The sequence below is a fragment of the Lutra lutra genome, chromosome 5 (genome assembly GCF_902655055.1).
Source record: "Lutra lutra chromosome 5, mLutLut1.2, whole genome shotgun sequence".
NCBI classification, from domain to species: Eukaryota; Metazoa; Chordata; class Mammalia; order Carnivora; family Mustelidae; genus Lutra; species Lutra lutra.
In genome coordinates this window covers 152,018,873-152,035,147 of record NC_062282.1, presented here as the reverse complement: position 1 = coordinate 152,035,147, position 16,275 = coordinate 152,018,873, and the positions used below count along the sequence as shown (strand labels likewise).

Here is a 16,275-nt window from a genome sequence, read left to right as displayed (position 1 = left end):
GCCATCCCCTACAGGAATAGACCTGGCGGACTCGAACCAGAAGCTGAGCATACAGCGTGTGCGTGAGGAGGACGCGGGCCGCTACCTGTGCAGCGTGTGCAACGCCAAGGGCTGCGTCAACTCCTCTGCCAGCGTGGCTGTGGAAGGTCCGGCCTCTCCCAGGAGCCCTTCCACCCCACCTGCCCCCCCACCCCACCCCTGCACTTGGCCCCTTCTCATAGCCACCTCCCCCAAGTGGTGCCCACCAGAAGGGGAGCTCATCGCAGAGCACACACTCTTGCCCCTAACACATGCACACACACACACAGGCTCGCCCCTTTCTGTCCTCTCAGGCTCCGAGGATAAAGGCAGCATGGAGATCGTGATCCTCGTCGGCACCGGAGTCATCGCTGTCTTCTTCTGGGTCCTCCTCCTCCTCATCTTCTGTAACATGAGGAGGGTGAGTGCTCCTCCCCCAACTGAGCCTCTCCACCGCTCCTTGTGGGGTCTCTGTACGCCCTGGCTCACCTGGAAACCTCACCTGGGAAGCCTTTCTGACCCCTCCGTGCTGGGCTCTTACATGACCAGAGGTGGTCAGTCTGTCCGTCCCCTCCTTGCCAGAGAGTCCCAAAGGAGGTCCCATCTGTCCTGGGGGAAGTCTTACCCAAGACCGTGGTATGGCCCCATCAATTAGTTGCCCCACCCCCCACCCCAGCCAGCCCACGCAGACATCAAGACGGGCTACCTGTCCATCATCATGGACCCCGGGGAGGTGCCTCTGGAGGAGCAGTGTGAATACCTGTCCTATGACGCCAGCCAGTGGGAGTTCCCCCGGGAGCGGCTGCATCTTGGTGAGACCATCACCCAGCCCACCCCACCCGCCTGCAGAGACTGTTTTCCCTCTGCAGTGCTGAAATCCCTCCATCCCAGGCCAGAAAGTCAGGCCTGGCTCCCACCTGGCCTGCCCTGCCCATCTGGGCGTGCATCCCAAGAACTGGAGCCAGGATCCAGTTCTCAGGCCCCCGGGGTCACTTCCTGCTGCTCGGAGCAGGGCGGGCCCATCACACCTGCTGGGAGAGGATGCAGGCCTTCCTGTCTGCTTCTCCTCTCCCTCGCTGCCCGCTCCTGCTCTCCCTGCTCTTCCTGTTTGGCAGAGAGGCCCCCGAGTTTCCTCCCCGTCCTGGGCCTTCCTTCCTGGTTGTTGGCGCGGGTGGCCCCTGCTGCCCGTCCCTCTTCACCCTCGCCCTTACACAGCTCACCTGGACCCGGGTCCCTGCCCCCACAGGGAGAGTCCTCGGCCATGGGGCCTTCGGGAAGGTAGTGGAAGCCTCTGCTTTTGGAATCCACAAGGGCAGCAGCTGCGACACTGTGGCTGTGAAAATGCTGAAAGGTGTGGGGGTCAGCGGGTGGAGGGGGCGGTGGGAGTGGCGGGGGGGGGGCAGCGACTGTGGGTGGCCTGGCGGGGCTGTGTTTGGGGAGGGGAAACTGACGGTCAGAGCCAGTCTCGTGCAGAGTTCTTCATGGAGGTCCTGGGCTCAGTTCTGGGGAATTCTTCCCAATTCCACCTGAAACCCCAGCCTCAAAGAGTCGAGCAGGACGAACTGGGGACCCTACGCCCCCACGGGCTTGAGCTCTAGCTGCGCCTTAGCGAAGTCGGTGGCCGGGAGGAGGGACGCGCAAGGACCGGGGGGCTGCGCGCGGCGGGCCCAGCCCCACGCGAAGCGCCCATGTCCCCTCCAGAGGGTGCCACAGCTAGCGAACATCGAGCCTTGATGTCGGAGCTCAAGATCCTAATCCACATCGGTAACCACCTCAACGTCGTCAACCTCCTGGGAGCGTGCACCAAGCCCAATGGTACGGAGCTCGCAGCCCCCGGCTCCCCGGCGGGAGGGGCCTGTTGGGCTGGGTGGGGGCGGGGCCGGGGGCGGGGCGTTGCTTCGGTGCGAGCCCACCCGCCTGACCTCGGTCCCCAAGCCCCTGGCTCTTGCCCTGCCCCAGGCCCCCTCATGGTGATCGTGGAGTTCTGCAAGTATGGCAATCTCTCCAACTTCTTGCGCGTCAAGCGGGAGGCCTTCAGCCCCTATTCGGTAAGTGGGGGCCCTGCGACTGGCCCGAGCTCTGCCGGAAGCCCGCAGTTCGCCAGGGTGGGCTGGGGAGGCGGGGGTGCCTCTGCTGTGGGTGGCGGAGCCCCCCTCAGACCCACTTTTGCCTTGGCAGGAGAAGTCCCCTGAGCAGCGAAGGCGCTTTCGAGCCATGGTGGAAGGTGCCAAAGCGGACCGGAGGAGGCCGGGAAGCAGCGAGCGGGCCCTCCTCTCCCGGCTCCTGACGGGCAAGGGTGGGGCTGGGCGGGCCCCTCCCGTCCAAGAAGGTAAGAAGAGCCTGGTTTCCCCTCGCCCAAAGAGGTCTGGCTGATACAAGGATACCTCGTGATCAGGGGACTGGGGGAGAAGCTGGCCTGGGGCCCTCCTGGAGGGGCTTACCTGGGAGAGCGTGCAATGGGCTTTTCCTCTGGAAGGGAGGACACCACAGGGACAGTTTCCGCGGAGGCGTTTGGCGTTGGATTGGGCATCACTGGCTATCTAGGGATTTGTCTTCAGGACAAGGGTGGGAGCAGACAGGTGGAAGCAGCAGGTGCAAAGGTCCAATGACACAACAAGATTCCTGGCACTGGGCGTGGTTAGTGGGTGTTGCAGAGACCCAATGCTGAGGAGCAGGAGAGGGGGTCCACACGCTTGTTAGCCAGTTCCAGGGACTTCAGGGGCCCCACCAGGAGGGTGCGCCAGGGGCGGTGAACAAATGCTCCCTTTGGGGAAGGGTAGAAGATGGGAGCCATGGAAGAGCCTCCCCCTCACCCCCACCGACCTCCCCTGAGCCTCCCTTGCTCCTTTGTGCAGCCCAGGACCTGTGGCTGAGCCCACTGACCATGGAGGACCTCATCTGCTACAGCTTCCAGGTGGCCCGAGGGATGGAGTTCCTGGCCTCCCGCAAGGTGACTGCTCCAGCAGGGCCCTCGGAGGGGAGAGGGTACAGACCACCAGCATATCAAGGCAAGCCCTATCCTAGCTCACCCCCAAGTGATTCCGTGGTCAGCACGTGTTTCTCCCACTTTGCAGAGGTAGAAACAAAGCCCAGAGTGTGGAAGTGATTCCCTGAGATCTCTAGCTAGTCAGTGGCAGAGAGGGAACTTTGGCATCTGTCCCACCCCACGGCCTCCTCTGCCGTCCCCATCGTTCCATGAAGCTTCACCATGGAGAGTCCTGGGGGAGCATAGAAATCTCTCTGTGACAGAGCAGCGTTCAGGCATGGGTGGGCCCCAGGGACCTGTGCTCCCCACCTCTTCACACCACCACCACCCCCGTCGCCCCAGTGCATCCACAGGGACCTGGCTGCTCGGAACATCTTGCTGTCAGAATGTGATGTGGTGAAGATCTGTGACTTCGGCCTGGCTCGTGACATCTACAAAGACCCCGACTACGTGCGCAAGGGCAGTGTGAGTGCAGGCCATGGAGGGAGGGCTGGGGATGGGGGCATGGACCTCCTATCCAAGAGCCATCTCCATGGAAGGTCAGAGAGCCCACACCTACAGGGACCTGAAGGGCCCCACCAGGGCACATGGCAGGGGGAGTAGGGCCAGGAGCCGACAAGCAAGGACCCTGGTGCTTCAGCTGGAGCTTTGTCTATGAGGCGGATGCTGACTGACCCCGCATGCCTACCCTGGATGCCTACCCTACAGAGGCTGGGTATCAGAGGCAGACCCTGCATGGGGCATGTGGGTACAGAAAAGCATGTGGGTACTGGGAGCAGGGTGCTTGGAGATGGTCAGGTGGGCACTTGAATGAGCTCGCAAAGCTAATTGGGGGTTTGTGCCCTGGAGGAGGAAGGAAGAGGCTTGGCAGATGGGCAATGGGCAGGATGGGTCTAGGATGAGGTGGGTCATCCTGCTAGCCTAGCACTTCATTCTAACTCACAGGTGAGTGGAGGCAGGTGGACAGGAGAGTCAGGTGCGCCTTCCAGAAGCCCCCTCTTCAGGCTTCGAGGAAGGACGAGAGGGTGTGCTGGGTGTGGTGGGGAAGGCAGAGGCCAGTCAGGAGGAGCCAGGGCCCTCAGGACTCCCAAGTGGAGGGCCCAAGAGGTAGAGAGACAGGCAATGGGGAAGACACGTCACGAGCCCCAGGACAAGCGGTCAGGAGTGACATCCAGCTTCTTGTGTGCAGACCAAGTCAGCCGCTGAGGTGGGAACGGTGAGGAGGTGCAGGGTCCCAATTCCTCCAGAGGCTGGGTCTGGAGTCTGGAGTGGGAGGCGTTCTGAGTGCCCCCCCGCAAAGAGCACACGGGAGGAAAGGGGCCCAGACAGACCCAGGAGAACAGCAATGGGGCAGAAGCCTTCACGGAAGGGGCGGAATGTGAGAGTCTTCTGAAGGCAGATATGGCCCAAGGCCTTTCTTGGGGTGTGGCTCCAGAGTTCTGGAAAGGCTGGGGGCACGAGGGAGCTACCAACATGTTTGTCCTTCTTCCTCTCTTCCCTCCCTCATGGAGACATGCTTCCTTCTGTCTCCCCCAGGCCCGGCTGCCCCTGAAGTGGATGGCCCCCGAGAGCATCTTTGACAAGGTGTACACCACGCAGAGTGACGTATGGTCCTTTGGGGTGCTGCTCTGGGAGATCTTCTCCCTGGGTAAGTGTGTAGCAGGCTGTGGGGGAGGGGAGAGGCCGGGGGTCATAGCACCAGGCTTGTGAAGCAGGGGGTTGCACCTGCAGCAGGCGGTCTTTCTATGGCAAGTGGTCCAAGAGCTCCACCTCTCCCCTCTGCCTCCAGCATGTGCCCCCACACACACACCACCACCCCCCCCCCCCCCGCGCCGAAGCCACCTCTGCAGGGTGGTGGGCTTTGGCATTGGACAGGGGACAGGGACCAGCCTGTGTTTATCAGGCAGTCGCCGGGATCACCACGGTCCCCAGATGTTCACCTCCCTGGATGAGCCCCCCCCCCACCCCTCAGCTTGTCACTGGCGAGGCTGCTTCTGCCTTCAAGGACCAGGGAGCGTCCGGCGGAGACTGGATGCTCACTCACAGGTGTACCTACTTATGAGAGCTCCATGTGGGCCCTGGGGCCCTGCTGGGGACCAGGAGGAAACCCCCATGCTAAGACAGAGCTGGGCAGGGAGCAAACGGAGAAATTAAAGCAACACCATGAATGCTGTCAGTACAGATGCCAGGGCCTGGAGTGCACAGGGAGGATAGGGCTATGTGTGACCCGGAGGGGAGCACCCAGCTGAGGAAGGGGCTCAGGTAGCCGGACGGGCCAGGGAAGACAGCAGGTCAGGGTGAGGGGACAGCCAGACTCCTGGTCCCCGCGTGTTGGAGGTGGGGTGGTTGTGGGCAAGGGGCGTCGGGAGGTGCAACAAGGGGGGAAGGGGAGGTCCCTGCAACCCCTGTGAGCTGGCCTGGGGGAGGACCTGCACTCTGAGTCCCTGTAGAGCCACTCAGGGCTTGGAGCAAGGGAGAGAACAGATGATTGCCCTGCTCCTGTGGGGCTTGCCCTCGGGGGCCCTTTTAACCAAATGAAGAACTATCATTGGGGGACAGAAGTGTCTTGGTGGGCCCCCACCCCACCCTAGTCCTGTGCTGAGAGCAGCAGGACCAGCCTCTGCCATAGGGGGCAGGAGAGAAGCAGTTTGAGGGGGGCTGCTGGGCTGAGAGCAAGTGCCCTCTCCCCACGCACCCCTATCTCATCCTGTTCAGGAGCCTCCCCCTACCCAGGGGTGCAGATCAATGAGGAGTTCTGCCAACGGCTAAAGGAGGGCACACGGATGCGAGCCCCAGAGTTAGCCACTCCTGCCATGTGAGTTTCCCTAGGGGGCTGGAGGGGAAGGTTGCCATGGGTGAGGAGTCTTGTACACAGGCCGGGGGCAGGGGTGGGGAGGGGGTGCAGGCTCAGGGTTGGGGTAGAGACCTGCAGATGAAATGTCTTACTCCACCCCTGACCCACCCACTGGTCCACGGACAGCTCTCCTCCACCTTGCCCCTCGGGGCAGAAGAGACTGGGTGGGCAGATGTGGGGGGGCGGGGATGGGGGTTAGGCAGGGGAGCTGGGATCTGCTGGTGCAGGGTGCGGGCATGCTCAGACCACAGGCCAGCAGCCAGCTCTACCCGCAGACGCACCATCATGCTAAGCTGCTGGTCAGGGGACCCCAAAGAGAGGCCTGCGTTCTCAGAGCTGGTGGAGATCCTGGGGGACCTGCTGCAGGGTGGGGGCCGACAGGTAAGTCCTCTGCCCACCCTGTCTAGCTGCAACAACCTCTGGCCAACAGCCCCAGGGCCCTCGAGCAACTGGCCAGGGCCCATCTTTGGCCATGAGGAGCCCCGGGTGGTCTTTGCATCAAGGCGTAGTTTGCAAGGAGCCCCTGTCTCTGGGAGAAGACTGATGTGTTCCTCCACCTCCTGCTTCCTGTAGCCCTGTCCCCCGCACCCACCCTTCCCACCCTTGACTTCTGTCTCCTCCACCTGGGGTGCCTGGGGGCACAGGGAGTAAAGCCAGCTCAGGGCTGCCCTGGTGCCCTGGGAACTGGAGGAGCCAGAAGAGGGGCCCCTGGATCAGGGGGGGCCCTGCTGCACCCTGCTGCTTGTAAGTGGGGCGCCTGTTGGGAGAATTTGCCAGACAAGCTCACCCCAGAGCACCTTGGAACGCAGAACTTCCTCAGTCAGGACCCCACCCCCCCTGCCCCCCCCAACCCCCCCGCCCCCCCCCACCCCCCCCCCGCCCCGCCCCGGCAATCCTGAGCTCAGGGGTGGGGACCGCCACCAGGGCACAGTGATCTCTGACCCCCCCCCCCCCGGGGCCTCTGCCATTCCTGCCAGGAGGAGGAGGACTGCATGGCCCCCTGTGGCTCTCAGAGTTTGGAGGAGGGCAGCTTCTTGCAAACATCCACCACTGCCCTGCACGTGGCCGAGGCAGACCCCGAGGACAGCCCATCGAGCCTGCACCGGCACAGCCTGGCCGCCAGGTCAGCTGCCCTCCCGGGGGTTCCCAGATCCCGCGCCCCCGCCCCCCACCCCCCAACCCCACCAGGACAGGGAGAAAGCAGGTTGGATGCAGCATAGTTGATTCCCGCCAGTCATCAAGGAACAGCAAACGATAAGGTCTTGAGAGATCTCTACCCCAACGGAAAGAGCACTGTGATTTTTAAAGATTTTAAAGGACATACTGGGCTCTGGGGCTCCCTGGAGGGCCTGGCGAGCCTTGGGGCCCCCCTCCAAGGCCATGTAGTCTGGAACTTTGCTTTCCTCCGAGGCCCCTCAGACCTTCTCTCTGCCCTGCAGCCTCCCCTGCGTCTGGCACTCCTGGTTCCCAAAAGCCCTTCCCCCTTTGACATTTGGGATCCCAGGAGGAGGATAGGCCAGCCACCCACCCGCATTCAGGATTTAGAACTTAGCCTGTGTTCCCAGAGATCGGGACCTGACGTCTCTTGCCCACAGCTGTCTACACTCCAGGAAGGCTGATCGTGTTCCCACTGGGGTTGCCGAGAGAAGGGATCCGAGACCCGCCTCCCCTTGTGCCACAGCGGAGGGGGCAGGGCCGGGCCTGGGGGACAGGAACAGCCAGCTTGCGGGTGCCCACCACCCTTCTTCCACCAGCCACCCAAGGCACACAAATGCACACACATAGGCGGGGGGCGGCTGGCACAGAGGGGTCCCCCCCATCTCACCAACCCCCATGCCACACCCAGGCTGGGTGCACTCCACTCACCTCCCACGCCCTTCCCAGGAGGTGTTCTTCTCTTGCATAGGAGAGAAGACACCTCAGCACGCGGGGCGGAGGGGGGGGGGCGTGTGCTGGAGGGCTGCGGGTTTCCTCCCCGCGCCCGCCCGGGGAAGAACTCAGACCACCACTCAGATCTAGGCCCCATACTCACAGCCCAGGCCTGGGGTCCTTCTGGGAGGAGAGGGGACAGAAGGAGAGGTAGGGAGGGCTTTCTGGGGCACGTTCCTTCAGCAGGCTGTTTTCTCCCCACAGATATTATAACTGTGTGTCCTTTCCGGGGTGCCTGCCCAGAGGGACTCAGACGCAGGGTTCCTCCAGGATGAAGACGTTCGAAGAATTTCCCATGACCCCGACGATCTACAAGGCCTCCGTGGTAAGTGGGGCAGGCAAGCGTGTGCGCACAGAACAGGCTTTCCCAGCTGGGAAAGGTCCAGACCCAGCTCAGGAAAGGGTGCCGCACTGAAATGTCAAGTCCAGATTGCACATCGGGCATGCTGGGGTCTCGGCTGCTATCCCCGTGCCCTCCTCACTCATTACCGGTCTCCCCGCTGCACAGCAGAGAAACCCAGTGGAAAGACAGCTTCTCCTTCTAGATGGTTGTTGTTGGATTAGCTTCCCTTTGGTGGCCACCAGGCCATGTGGCCCAAGAGAAGGGGACAGTGACCTTTGAGAAGGAGGCTGGGATATGGGGCATGGAATACAGAGTTGTTCTCAGATCTGCTCAAGCAAAATGGGCCTCTCGGGCACTGGGAGGCTGGAGCCCGTGGGTCCATTTTGCAAAAGCACAGATTCAGCCTGGTACGAGCGTCCACAGCCAGAAACCTTCCCGCCCAGGCCTTTCTCCAGACAGGCCTGGTCAGCGAGTGCTGGCCCCCGATTCATGTCCCCCAGGGCCAGATGGATACATTGGGGTCTCCCAGCCCTGACAGGAGCCAAGTCACACACCATCGAAGGGCGACAGAGCCCCACTAAATGTGGGGTGTGTCTCCATGAGGACCATTTTTTTTTTTACACCAGAAGCTGCCAAATTCTTTCAAGAGGCTCCCTGGTTCTCCTTGTGTTCCTGCTCAGGTTCCGGCAACCTGAGCGTGTGACCCTCACCTGCATGCTCCAGCAAGGAATGGACACCTGCTTTCTGCTCTGTTTCCACAGGGCAGGTGTCAGGCCGGCCGCGGAGGTCCATGCCCCGCTGTCCTGGCTTGGGGGGGCTGCCTGCAGACAGGCTTGTTCTCTCCCCGCAGGATAACCAGACGGACAGTGGGATGGTGCTGGCCTCCGAGGAGTTTGAGCAGCTGGAGAGCAGGTACAGACAAGAAAGCGGGCTCAGGTAGGGCTTCCAGAGCCTCTTTCCCTGCAAGGGGCTGGGAGGGAGAAGCCAGGCCTGGGCATGCCTATCACTGACTCACCCAAAACCTACCATGGCTCCCTATTGCTTTTTTGGGTGTTCAAAGCACGCTGCTCTGGGACTCAAGGCCTTTGTCCACCGGAGAAGCCCCCTCTCCCACCAGCATCCTGGCCCAGCACACCCAGATGGGGCTGGTCCCCCCATCTCTCTTCCATCTGACAGGTGCTCAAACGCCCCCTCTCCATGAAATGAGTAAGATCCAGCATGCCCACTGTGCCTACACATCCCTCCTGCAGCCAGGAGCGCCACCACTACCCCCAGGGCCCCCCACATTTACGCTCCAGTTGCCCCAGAACCAGACAGATCATGTGACCTGGAGCTGGCTGGTGTCCTAGTTTGATTAGAACACAAGAACTGCCCTCCCCAAAAATCCCTGAATGTTTCATCTTTTAAGGGTGTAGATGAGATAGTTAAATGTCTACCTACTTACTTAGTGGACTTGCACACAGCTGTTTAAAGGACAGGACCTACAGGGGAGGCGGGCGCCTGGCGGGCTCCATTGGTAAAGCAGGGGACCTTTGATCTGTGTCTTTGTTCGGAGCCCCCTTCTGGAGTCGTCTGACACGGTTTTTGGGAACAAATCCTAGCCTCTGCCATTTTTTAATCGATGTATGACGATGTCACTGAGTTTTTTCCCCCGAGACCGCAAGTATTTATTTGTATCGCATTAGGACAGTTGTGGTGAATCTACACTTTTCTGGCAGGTGTCTTTACCATCTCTGCAGCTGAACCCATTAGCGGTGATTTTCCCAGCAGCCTACAAAGGGTGTGTTTGTGGCACTGTGGGTGCTGGTGGTTTGAGGGCTCACATGTCCAACCAAATTTACTGTCTGTTCCATGCATCTTGGTCCCCTCTTTTGTTTCTATGGATTCTATCGGGTGATCTCCGTTAGTAACCAATTTTTGGGAAATGAACGCTGATTGCATTATTGGAAATAGTGTCTGGATAACGTTTCTTTACCCAACAGTATTTTATACCCCCCATCCAAAAAAATGTAATTCAGTAAGAGGGTGAGCCAGAGGACGGTTGTTACTTTTGTTCTAATCTCCACACCTCTTCATAAAAACAGCCCCTCAGAGCTCATGCCTGTGCCATAGGCAGGAGAGAGAGACTTGGGTTTATGGGTGAGTAGGAAACTCAGCGCTGGGACCAACAGAGCCATACCTGAGTCACGGCGGAGGGAGAGGATGATGGGCCCCGCAGCCAGAGAGAAGAGTGTTTCGTGGTCCTTGGGACCAGCCAGGGAGATGAGAGAGGAGGCAGAGGTCTGATGGAGGAGGCTCCAGGGCAAGTGGGAGGCTCCAAGGGCAGCCGTCTGGGGAAGGCACTGCTTCTGCATGGCCTGTGAACAGGACACAAGTGCTTAGTGCTGAAGGAAGAAGAAAGTCACAGCAGAGTCTCCAGAAGCAAGAACCCAGAAAACACATCCACACCCAAGGGAACCATTTATTACAGAAATTGTACCTCGCAATAGCAGCGACATGAAGCCCTTTTTTCCACACGAGTTCCCTTGGCAACACATCCAGACCAGCATTGAGAGGGGCACCTGCATTCCCTTGGCATGTGGAACGTTCTCCAAATAGGTGCAAGGACAGAAGGTGCCTTGTATGGCTCCGTGGGGGAGGAGAAGGAGAGAGTCTCTCTGCCAGTCCTTTCCTGTCTCCTGCAAACCGCTGATCATCATCCCCATGGGCTCCTCACCTCCAGGCCACGAAGAATGCCAGTGCACACCCTGCAGGGAGGGTGTCTCCTCCAAGTGTGTAGGCAAGAGGAAGGTCTGGAAGCCCTTGGCTTGTGGCAGGTTGGCATGGCTGCATGACAGCCATCAAGAGGGAACCCAGCACTACTGGGCAAAGCGACTGGTTGGTTCTTGGTGGCAATACCACATCATAACAGGACTGGAGCCTTTGCAAAGAGGGATGCCCTTGAAGGAATTCGAGGTGATACCGAAGATGTGGGTGTAATGTTGCCTAAATGAGGAAGCCTCCCAAACCGGCCATGTCCCAAGCCACTTCCATAGGATAACCAGATATTTCTAGTCCCAGAAATCCCAGCACGAATAATCACAAACCGAAAAAATAAGCACGGGACACCTGGGTGGCTCAGTCAGTTAAGCATCTTCCTTCCGCTCAGGTCGGGATCCCAGGGTCCTGGGATCATGTCCGGCATCCAGGCTCCCTGCTTGGCGGGGAGTCTGCTTCTCCCTCTGCCCCTCCCCCAGCTCATGCTCTCTCTGACAAATATATAAAATATTTTTAAAAAATAAAAATAAATCCATACACTATCCATAAAAAAGATAGAATAAAATGGATTAAAAACTTTTCAGTAGATGTTAACACTCAAAAAAAAAAAAAAGAAAGAAAGAAAGAAAAGAAAAAAAGCAGAGAAAAGCTGATACAATACTCCCAATGCGAATTAAATCTATAATTAAACGACAGGCTGCACCAGGAGTCGGAAATTCAAACACTCAGAACGGAAATGAACAGTGCAAACGTGTCGAGTGGTGGCTGGTTACATTCAGGAAAGAAACTGAAATAAGAGATCTCCCCCTCCAAAATGAAGACTGGGTGGCGGGTGGGGGGGTAGTGTGGAGGGGGGGCAGGGATCAACAGATATGATCAGTGCTCCCTTATGGGGAAAGACACAGAAGATGGACCAGAAAAGACAAAAGAAAAGAAAACCAAAATAAATAAAGAGGTAAAGAAGAGCAGAGAGAAAGATGGCAAGTGCAGCGGTTGAGTGGACATGAGATTTGGAGTTTCTGAGGGAAACGATACTGGTGGCGGGACAGAACTAATATTTCAAACTTATAATTCAAGGGACCCTATCAAATAAAAGAACTGAGTCAACACAGCAGAAGAGGGCCTGGGGAAAGTGCCCCAGGACAGCAGACTTGGCTGCATGTCTGAATTTAACTGTTAGATTTTCAAGGTAAACCTTCTGGGAATTCAGGCAAAAAAAGGCTGAGTCATTAACTAAGGAAAAAAAAAAATCAGGCTGAACATCAGGCATGGCAAAAAACAAAATCAGAAGAAAGGAAGCAAGGTCCTCAAAAATCTCAAAGAATGGGGCGCCTGGTGGGAGTAGGGTAGGGCGAAGTCCAGTAAGCATCTGACTCTTGGTTTCGGCTCAGGTTGTGATCTCAGTGTCCTGGGATCAAGCCCTGTGCTCGGCCGGGAGTCTGCTTGAGGATTCTCTCCCTCTGCCTCTCTCCCTGCTAGTGCTCTTTCTCCCTCTCAAATAAATAAATATATATAGTTTTAAATCTTGAAGACAGTGAGAGGTAAGCAGGGAGGGTCCTAGGGCCTTCAGGGAAGAGGCAGGGGGAGGAGCTCGTTCTCCCAGGGTGGGAAGCCCAGTGCTCATTCTGAGAGTACCTAAGAGCCCTAGCGGGGATCTATGGGGAGAAGGATGGTCTCCGGCAGAAAGGATCTCTGAAGCAGGGCTGGGAGGAGAGACAGGGGCCAGGGGAGCACTGAGCGTTGGAGGTGGGCACTCGCTCTGGAGCAGGAGGGCACGCAGAGAGCAGCCCGGCACATTCCAGAGTCAGCACAGGCAAGTATGGACTGGGTATGAGGGGTTTGGGGAAAGGGAAGAGCAAGGAGGATGCCCAGGGGCCTGAGCCACGGAGTCGGTACGTTATAGGGATGGGTGAGTCAAGGAGAGAAACAGGTTTGCGGGCGTGAAGTGGGCCTTTCCCGTTGTCCCCTGCACCCAGGCAAGGGACGGAAAAAGCTCCAGGGTTTGCCAACACTCCCATCAGTCCTGTTCTCTGTGTGAGTCAAGTCTGTGTCTCTGAGGGCTCTGGGCTCGCTTAGCTCTCCAGTGCTGTCTTTGGTGACTCCAGCCGGACCCCAATCAGGGTCCTGTCCCTCTTCTCTTCTTGTCTCACTGACCATCACCTTCCCTGTCTCAGCAGCTGTAAAGGACCGGGCCGGAACGTGGACATGACCAGGGCGCACCCTGACACCCAAGGGCGGCGGCGGCGGCCAGACCGGGAGGCACGGGGAGGGCAGGTGTTCTACAACAGCGAGTACGGGGAGCTGGCGGGGCCCCAGGATGAGGGCAACTGCCCCCCATCCGCCCGCACGCCCTTCTTCACAGACGACAGTTACTGAGTTACTTGCCCCAGGCAAGGCCCCCAAGACCCCGGGTCTGACAGCTGGTGGGGGCCGTGCCCGGAGGCGACCAGAGGGCTAGGAACTCCTCTTCCTCAGCTTGGATAGGAGATGATTCCTCCTCCCTAGTTAGGAAGGGCAAGACCCAGGCTCCAGGGCTCCCCCAGACTCCATCACTGCACCTGCCTCCCTAGGCCACCCTGCGGATCCCCTGGGACTTTCTTCCCTCAAGATTCAGATTCCGTTCAGCCCCATACCCATGGGGCCAGTCCTGATTGCCTCCTCCCAACATGGTGGGTGGGGGCTTGATCCCCATTTTCTGAGAAGGACTCTGAGGGTCTGAGAGTCACAGTGACGGACGTGGAACCAGACTTGAGCTGCAGACCCCAGGTCCTGCCCCACTGTCCACTCCACTCATACCCGTGGGAATGGCTTTCTTGGTTCTCCAAGGCTGAGAGAAGGTGCCATATTTCCATCTCAAACGATGAACGAGAAGTTGGGGGGTGGGCGGGGTGTTCTCTCCTGAGCCCGGCCAAACAGCTTGCCCTCCAGGGAGGTCTCTGTGGTCTCTGCTGGGCCAAGCGTCACAGTGTACCTTCCCGTGGGTGTTGACAACTATCCAACAGATGGTTTTCCATTAGAACTTTAGAGACTCCGAGCTGCTGTGAAGAATGTGCTTTTCAAAACGTTAGTCTGAGGGGAGCCCAGGGAAGGTCTACGTGAATCTAGACGGTTCTTCCTCTGACCCCCAGTCAGGTGCCGACATAGCCCAGGCTGCTGTGGCCTCACCTTCCTGGCCCAAAACGGGAAGAATCCACGGATGGTCCCAAGTGGCCCAGTGTGAGAAATGGCTGGTTCTTCCCTCAGGGGCCTAGATCTGCCACCCAAACACCTTCCAAGCTGTGAATGGCCCTTTGAGGAGCAAATACCACGGGACCCACTGAGGAAGGTCTTTGGTGCTGGCCCAGAGGGTGTGTTTCCCCCTGGTCTGGGTCTGATGTCCAGCCTCTGCCCTCCCAGGGGAGTGGCCCAGGGCCCTCTGGAGGCTGGAGCTGTTCTGCCCAGCCCCCCCCCCGCCCCATTCCAGCACCCACTGCCACCCCTACACCTGGCCGGAGAGACCATTCTCCAGTTGACACCACGGAGAAGGACATCACCCCCCCCAGCCCCCCCACCACGAGACGCTTGCAGGACAGGCGGCGTGCAGCGAGCAGGGGCTGGCCCAGCAGAACACCCCCACCCCCCACCACCCCCTGTGTACTGTGCCTTTAAGACACATTGAACACACGTGTGACTGTAACCCTCGCTGTCCCCAGTGGCCCTCCTCCTCTGATGTCACCGGACCAGGAGACCTGGGTCTGAGGTTTAGCTGGTGGAAGCCCAGAGGCCGTTCTCCCCCAGAGGAGCTAGGCTCCTGAGGCAGGGGCAGGGGTGGCCCCCCAGGGCCCTCCCTCCATGCATACCACCTGTTTACGTCACCTCTCCCCTTGTCACTTAACTACATGCACAAAAATGTACTGGGAAGAAAACCCACCATGGCCTTGTAGACCACGTGTTCTGAAAAGATCTAAAATATTTAACAAAAGATAATAATAAATTTGATGCCAGTCTTTGAGTTACAGTGAATGGGTTGTCAGCTCAGTCCTGGCTGTCTGTGAAGGTTGGGTTCCAGCCAGGATCGTCAGCCCCACCGGGCCACTGGGCAGGCCACAGGAGGGACCCCGACGGACTGGGGCTCCGGGTCCCCGCCCCAGCTGGCTTGCAGTTCCCCAGGGTCACCAGCAGAGGGCACTCGGGAAGCACAGGAGGCCAGAGCTCCTCAGATGGGAAGCGCCCAGCCTGGCCTCAGGCAAACCCGCTCTCTTGTCACTTGATGGGGAAAGTGACACAGCTCTGTCCCCGCCTCCTAGAGCCAAATGCTGCCTCCGGCCCTGAGTACAGGAACCCAGGGGCCTGTCTCACTGGGCCCAGCAGGTGCCCTCGACCAACCACCCCCATCTACACCCGGGGGGAGGGGACGGGCCCAGAGGGATGCAGGGAGCACCCGGGTCACCTCACTGGTTAAGTGTGTGTCTGGACTCCAAGATCAGGGAGGTCTGAGCTGGAACCCCAGCCTCAATCACTGCCCCCTCCCCCGGGGAGACCAGCCAGGCAAGGGCAGCAGGGCCCCCCACAAACTCTGCCATGTTCGTGTGATTTCCCTGCACACGGGAGTGCCTGGCATAGAGGCAGCTGCAGATGGGGACAGGACGCTGGCCCTGTGGATGTGACCTGGCCAGAGCCTCGGGTTCAGGGCAGGGAGAGCAAAGGAGACCCCTAGACCTGGATTTGGGCTGCACCCAGTGGACACCACACCGGGGGGAGCAGATAGGATGGAGCCTAGCAAGGGTCTGGAGCCAGAGGCCATCCTTGTCCAGGCCCCTCCCAGGCTGGGGACCTTCTGGGTGCCCAACCCCTCCTTGGGCTGTGAGGCCCACTGTCCTGGCCTCATTTTCAACTCTAGTGGGAAGAGCCCCTCCCCACAAAGCAGCTGATAATGACGGGTTTGTTGTTGCTTTTACTTCTATAATAAATCTGTGAACACAGAAAAGACACATACCGCCTGTAGGTTTGGACGTTTTAACGTGACAATTTCTTTGGTTGGAGGTAGCCTCTCTCCCTGGATACCTCAAGCCAGGTGTCAGCCATCTGTCGGCTGCTGGCACAATGCATGATCACACATGGGTCCAGGTAGGGCTGCACTCACACTTCCAGGCTCCTTGGATCCTACCTAGGCTGGACACCCAGGGCCACACTCACTGTCCCAAGGGTCCCAGGACCTCACTCCCTAGAGCACCAAGGTCTCCAGGTGTGAATGGGAACCCAGCCAGCAAGGGGGCCATTGGGGGCTCCCAGCAGTGTTTTCCCACCTTGGGGTCCCTCACCCCATCTCCTGCTCTGCCCCAGACCCACACTCCTATCAGCCGTGACTCGCCTTCTCTAGGGGGCATCAGGCCGAGGGCACGCTGGAGT

The 16,275-nt window shown here is 59.1% G+C and overlaps 1 protein-coding gene across 9 annotated transcripts in view; it reads left to right on the top strand.

Annotated features, from left to right (window-relative positions):
* The window catches only part of FLT4 (fms related receptor tyrosine kinase 4), a 39,919-nt gene extending 24,150 nt beyond the window's left edge, over positions 1–15,769 (top strand). For 2 of the 9 annotated variants that reach the window (XM_047730341.1, XM_047730342.1), the window contains exons 15-30: positions 15–146; positions 333–439; positions 695–830; positions 1,265–1,369; positions 1,720–1,833; positions 1,978–2,066; positions 2,197–2,347; positions 2,874–2,968; positions 3,347–3,469; positions 4,541–4,652; positions 5,720–5,819; positions 6,134–6,239; positions 6,836–6,981; positions 7,992–8,112; positions 8,981–9,066; positions 13,062–15,766. In XM_047730341.1, coding sequence (XP_047586297.1) covers positions 15–146; positions 333–439; positions 695–830; positions 1,265–1,369; positions 1,720–1,833; positions 1,978–2,066; positions 2,197–2,347; positions 2,874–2,968; positions 3,347–3,469; positions 4,541–4,652; positions 5,720–5,819; positions 6,134–6,239; positions 6,836–6,981; positions 7,992–8,112; positions 8,981–9,066; positions 13,062–13,263 — 1,925 coding nt within the window. In that variant the 3' untranslated portion in view covers positions 13,264–15,766. Of the gene's footprint in view, positions 1–14; positions 147–332; positions 440–694; positions 831–1,264; positions 1,370–1,719; positions 1,834–1,977; positions 2,067–2,196; positions 2,348–2,873; positions 2,969–3,346; positions 3,470–4,540; positions 4,653–5,719; positions 5,820–6,133; positions 6,240–6,835; positions 6,982–7,991; positions 8,113–8,980; positions 9,067–13,061 lie in introns of all 9 variants that reach the window. The other 7 variants (XM_047730344.1, XM_047730349.1, XM_047730348.1 and 4 more) reach the window with 7 other exon arrangements.
* The last annotated feature ends 506 nt before the right edge of the window (positions 15,770–16,275 follow it).